Source organism: Diplotaxodon limnothrissa, linkage group LG17, assembly GCF_057381915.1.
Source record: "Diplotaxodon limnothrissa isolate DT_005_m linkage group LG17, D_limnothrissa_male_GT1.1, whole genome shotgun sequence".
Taxonomy (NCBI): Eukaryota; Metazoa; Chordata; class Actinopteri; order Cichliformes; family Cichlidae; genus Diplotaxodon; species Diplotaxodon limnothrissa.
Genome location: NC_140612.1, coordinates 38,391,274 through 38,397,608, shown reverse-complemented (window position 1 = coordinate 38,397,608; position 6,335 = coordinate 38,391,274). Strand labels below are relative to the sequence as shown.

The window sequence follows — 6,335 nt, the reverse complement described above, 5'->3', positions numbered from 1 at the left end:
ATTTATCCATATGTGTGTGGAGGACTAAAAGAACTGTGTGTACATGACTCTGGCATACTGCAAAGCGTAAGAGAATCTGGTCTCCAGCTTCTTCCTTCGCAGCAGCATATCTCCATCAGACCACAACATGCAGAAATCTGCTTGCTAATTACACCCATATAAATCAGCAGTTGTAATTATGCTAATTAGACTGCTAACTTCCTCTCAGAAGCCTACACAAACAAAGGCGGCAGTATCGGATGATGTGGCGTGTTAACGAGCTTGTCAACTTATCTGACACAAGCTAATTACTCAACAGGACTCCTCTGTGTTTAGGAAGAGGTAACGAAGCTTCTGCTTTTTAAGGTTGCTGCACCTCTGCCTGTGACCTCCTACACCCGGCAGATTAATACCAGCATCTTTCAATGGGATTACCCTGAAGTTTTTAACTGCATCACTAACTGCTAATCGTTTAATCACTCTAGCTGTCTGAATGACAGTTGGGGTTTTGCTGTGCAAAAGCACCTTGAGTACTAAGCCTAAACTAGATAAGGCTATATAAATTCCGGTCCACTTTACTATAAGGAATTGTGAAAGAACATTTTACTTTAAATGGTGCAGATCAGTCACATGAGATTACAATTAACATGTTTGGTTCATGTACATCTCAGCTGGGTAACACTTTATAATAGGCACTGTAAATACATTTAAATTCTTTGTCTAGGCCTCGGTAACACATCGCTAGAAGACTAGTCAGCAATTCCTTGAAAAACACTGGTCGCTAGGGAAAAATGTATATTCCCTGACAGGTTGGCAAGTGGTTGTAGGAGGTTGCTGGCTGTTGGATGGTGGTTTAGTGTTGACTTCCGAGGGTTAACTTCAACGTCAAACCAGACTTTGAAGCACATGAACTCAGCAAATAAGCTGATCCGCAGATCTGTCATGTTGGGGATCTACGAGTGGCTGATATAAAAATTTTAGCAAGCTTTATAAATATAAATAAAGTTTGTCATTTCAGAAGGAATCCATTTTGCTTTGTATGTATTTTTTCATGTGAGGGCAAAAGGTAGTGATGGCATTATCTGGTATCCAGTGAAGAAGCCACAGGGATTAAAACTACAAGAGACCAGGATTAATTAACATCACATTTAATGGAAAAAAACGAAAAAGAAAATTATGTGCTACTGTCGTAGTGCGGATGTGTGTTTGTGTTTGTGCCAGTCTCAGGTGTTCAGCTTCACAACACAAGCTTCCAGCTGTCATGACACACATGCACACCCAACATTCATGCACAGATTCACACACTCTCAGCCCTTCTCCTGCATATTAACCTTTGCCCTTCTGTCCATCTGCCTGTCTGTCTGTCCATATGTCTGTTGTCTCTCTGTCTGTCTGCATGTTTTTCTGCCTATCTGTCTGTCAATATGTCAGTCTTGCTGTGTGTTTGTGTGTCAGACAGACTGCTTCAGACCCACAAACCTGCTAGAAGTCGAGAGCTATGAAGAACGCCGAGCCTGAAGACAGGTGAGAAAGAAAGTCGCCTCTCATGTTAATTATTTGCTAAAAATAATACTTCAGGAGAAAAGAAAATATATTTGATCCAAAGAAAATACCAAAGTTGGGGGTTTTTATACTTCCTTGAACTTCACTGTTCTCAGAGCAAACTGTACAAACTACAAACTACTCTTCTAAATAGTTCCTACAGAGTTTGAAGCTGTCTTTTGGGTAATTATCCTGTGGTTAGAGGAAACTCACTCGACTCAAGCAGCATGTCATAGCATTGTGATAATCTTTGTTTTATCCAGTACCAATCCTCAGACTTTGGCCTCACACTCACTCTCCTTCATCTTTCGATATTTCTCGCTCCAGTGTGCTTTTGCTCATTCTAATCTTGTCCTGCTCTTGGTCAGGTCACATATGGCCTTTTCTTAACAACCCTGTGTAGAAGGCCAGCCTTCAGTAGTCTCCTCTTGAGTGTTGTGTCTGGTGTTTTGCATGTACTGTTTAATAGAAGTGCCAGCTGAGGACTTGTCGGGTGTTTTTTTTTTTCCAACCTAGAGTTTTAGGGTATAATACTGTGCAAAAGTCTTGATCTGTCCCTCATTTCTTGAAATGAGTAATTAGTTGCAGTGGTTTATTAAAACATGTGCAAACACACATGGAAATACAGGATGCAAGGCCAAAACAGAATCTGTACTGTTGTAAAGAGCTTGAACCTTTATTCTTCCAAAGTGCCTGAACTCTCTTGAGGAACTGTCGTGTAGTTTCTTTAAGTAGTCTTCAGGAATAGTTCTCCAGGCTTCTTGAAGGACAGCTCTTCTTTGGATGTTTGTTCCATTCTCTATCAAGATGATCCCACACTTCTTCAATATTGTTGAAGCCCGAGCACTGGAGAGGCCTGTGTTTATCTTTCCACCTATGCTTTAACTGCTTTTCAGATGGTGTTGCGTGGTTGATCAAAATATGACCAGTGATCAGTGATAACATCCATAACACCAATGGCTGAAATGCAGACCCAAACCATGACAGAGCTCCTTTTAAATTGATTCATCGCTCAGTCCAGTTCTTGTGTAATTTGGCATGCCTCAGTATTTTCTCCCTGTTTCCCTTCCATTGAGGTCGTTTATGATGAGGCTTCAGTAAACAGCAGTTGGATTAACTGAAAGGCCAGCCTTGTTGGTACAGAAATGCTATTTTATTTTATATCTTTAAATGTTCCATATATTCAACCAAAAAAACTGAGAACAAAGATACAGTTTAAAGTATAGTTTTTCCTTGACATATAACATATCTGTCACGTGAAGACACAACACTGGTTCATGCCAGTATTTTTATGCTTGAATTATTATTCCAGACAAACCAAAAACGGCTGAATTTTGTCAAGTAAAAGGACGGGAATGAAAATAACTGAAAGGGAGCAGAGAAAGTTCTGTCTCTCTTCCTGTTCTTATTACGGTCAGTCTGTTTTTGGAATTTTGGATAGAAGAGATCTTTTTATGGGATATTTTAAGACTATCATTAAACCCATTATGATGGACAAACCTAGCCACACTATTTGTTCTGTGACCAACAAAAGCTATTCCAACACAACAATCTGTTACAATAGCATGGCCACTGGAACACAGGAGTGATGGTCACTGTATTCCATTAAAAATCCTAGCTCCTTAATATTTATTTATATCTAATTTACACAAGTTATTAACACTTTAATGTTAGTTATATTGAAAAACAACCAACAAAAGGACTGATAGTATTCACAGCAGCTATAACAAAGCATATAGAAAAGCAAAGAGTAAACATGCCATCGGTTTTCTTCTTCTAAGTAAAGTGTTTTAATAGAAAAGTAACTCTGTCCTTCGTTACCGATCAGAGTTGTTAAAAATGTTCCTCTGTGCATGACTACCACCTGCTGTCTACCTCAGTCTCCTCCTTCCCTCTATCATCTTCCTCCTCCCTCTATCCTGCTATTCCGCTTCTGTCTTTCCACCTTTTTCCTACTGCTTCACTCGCTGTCACGTTCGATTTCATGAAGTTGTGATGTGTTGTACTCAGAAATATTTAATGTGTAACAAGTCCAGATGAAAACTACTGTGTAATGTCAATGGCAGTCCCATTGCTGATTTCCTTGCTCTCTGTTGTTCCCACCTGATTTTCAACACTTTGGGATATTTGATGATCGGGCCCTTTTCTTACCTCATCTTAATTATTTTGCCCTGCGTTACATTGCATGGTTAGCTCCTCTCCTCTCTCCCTCAATCTGTCTCTGTGTTCAGTATGCGGTGCTGAGAGGGCATCATTACAGAGCCCGTATTTGAGTCATTTTGATTTAAGCAGCCAGACAATGGCCTGTTGATTGAAGCAACCAGAAGGCAGACAATAGGGTTCTATGCCACATAATGCGCCACCATTTTTCTGAGCTCCCCGCTTTCAGAAAAGGGCCCCGGCTCTCCATTGTGCCTCTCCCGGAGGGAAAAAAATGGTGCTTGGGGAGGAGGAATATTTTCCCGTGGTATGTCATTATTTTGCAAATTTCTATTATCTCATCATGTTGTCTTCATTGTAATTGCAGCTAATTAGGAGGCTAGTTAGGAGCCTGGGCTTTGAGGCTGGCTCGGCTGCTGAAAGGAGCCCACCGATTATGGCCCCGACAAGAGAGGAAGCAGGAGAAAAGGGGAGATTAATGCTGTTACCCAGGAGACACTGGCTTCCATCTGCGGGGAACAATGCAGTTTTGTTTTCTCCAGGATCCTGCTCAGATCAACAGAATGGGCTAGCTCGGCTCTACTCTGCTCGGCGACAATGCCCAATTCTGTCTTACCGGGGCTCAGGCAAACCCCCCCTGTCCTCTCCTTACCTACCCTCCCTACTCTAGTCACTTTACCTTCCCTCCTTTCCTCCTCCTCTCGCGTCCCTTCCCTCCGTCATTCTCGCCACCTTTCCTCCATTCAGCAGGCCCTGACTAAAAAGCTTAGCACCCTCAGCGAGCCAGCCAGCACCAGTGACTGAGAGCTCTCACACACCCCCAGTATCAGATGAAAGCGGCGCAATGTGTGTGGATTGAGTTCCCAGGTTGCGGGAGGTCGCGCCCTTGTCACACACAGAGCTGCAAGGTTTTACTCCCCAATCCCTGCCGAGCTCCAAAGCAGTTAATGAAATAATATACTCTGTCGCTTTTGCTCTTTCTTCTTCCCCTCGTTCTCTCACTCACCACACAGACCCCTTCCCACCCCTGCCACCTCCCTCGCTGAGCCGAGGCAGGCCCCTTGTCTCAGAGCAGGGCCCCCGCAGCCCCTAGACACCTTCTTTGCAAAGAGAGAGAGAGAATACAATGAGAGAGGGAGACTACTTTGGTACAGTACAAACACACAGAGGACAAGCAGGCTAGAAGAAATGAAAGGCCTTTGTCAGGCTTTGTCAGGGGGGAGAGGATACTGAGAAAGAAGGAGAAGAACGAGCGCTTATGGATAGAAAGAGAAAGCGACAGAGAGAGAGAGAGAGGCAGGAAATAGCAGACCGGATCACATGACTGAGAGCATTGTGATCCTGAGTGAGAAAGGTTTGGAGCAGAGCATCTCTCCATCTGGTCCAAGCAAAAAAAGGGAGACGGATAGAAAAACACACCCCGAGATGGAGAGAGAGGGAGAGAGGAGCGCAGCATGAGAGCAAACAGAGACAGAATGAGAGAAAGTATTGAGTTAGTGCCAGTGACATCTGCTCCCGTGGGCACAACAATAAAACTCCCTCTAGATCGGCCTCGCACTATACAATATATGTTCACACAATGCATCATTTTCAAAGGCACAAATAAATATGTGTGTGTGTGTTCGTGTGAATGAAGAATGCTCTTATGTTCACCAAGTGTGCCCACTAATCTGTTTAACATTCACCTACACACCGTCTAAATTGGATCTTTATCTTTATGGTGAATATATCTTTGAATACATTTTGTCTCCTTTTGTGGGAATCGGGGGTAAAATAGTTTTGCAGAGCTTTGAAAAGTTTCCTTTTTGCTTAATTGACAAATAAATTAGGGCACCTCGTTGTTCTTCACAGAAGAATAGGATCGTTCTGTGTGACTCACGCGTGGTATATGGCTGCTTCTACTCGACTCCAGATGCTTATTTAAATCTTCCACGTGCTTTTGTTTTATTAACGCCGCCGTCATTATTCACATATTCTGTTTTCACGCAATTTTCACTGTTTTTAATAACTCTGAACAGAGGCAAGTGTTGCGTGGTGTGGTATGAAACAGCCTACTTAAGCATCTTGTTTCTAAGTAATTATGGCTGAAGTTGTCCTGTTGATTTGACCCTTGTGAAATTTATACCACAATGAATAGTAAATAGCAGTTGTTTGTTAGTAAAGAATAAGGAAACCGTATGACTCTGATACACCGCCATATATAGATGAACAGACATATAGGATCTGAACATAGCAGCTACTTATCATGTTACTCAGAGCCAGCGAGACACTATTGGTCCAATTAAACCGTCTCCCTTTTCTATAGTATACAATGAAAGAAGTCCCTCTATAAATCCTCGCCATTTATTCTTTCAGATTTCTTGCCTTTTGTATGCGACAAACACTTTGTATATATTTTTTCCTCTTAAGTGTTTTTGGCCAAGGATCTGTTTTTGATTGGCTGAGAGATGATTGAAGAGAAAAAGAGTAATTTTTTTTTCCAGTTGGCTTTTGAAAAGTTGGAACTGAATAGCTGGAAAGTTATATGTACCTGAATCAGAAACAAACCCAACAAAACTTTAATCAAACGGCTTGAAATCCTAACAGATTCTGAAAGCGAGCAGACAAGGTAATCTTTGTTGTTTAGGGACCGCGGCGTACCCCTGCGCCATTTA

At 42.0% G+C, this 6,335-nt stretch overlaps 1 protein-coding gene across 1 annotated transcript in view; it reads left to right on the top strand.

Moving 5' to 3' along the window:
• Window positions 1-1,443: 1,443 nt before the first annotated feature.
• sox5 (SRY-box transcription factor 5) overlaps window positions 1,444-6,335 on the top strand; it is a 115,459-nt gene continuing 110,567 nt past the window's right edge. Inside the window, exon 1 of the mRNA XM_085376693.1 lies at window positions 1,444-1,503. Coding sequence (XP_085232819.1) covers window positions 1,478-1,503 — 26 coding nt within the window. The 5' untranslated portion in view covers window positions 1,444-1,477. The remainder of the gene's footprint in view (window positions 1,504-6,335) is intronic.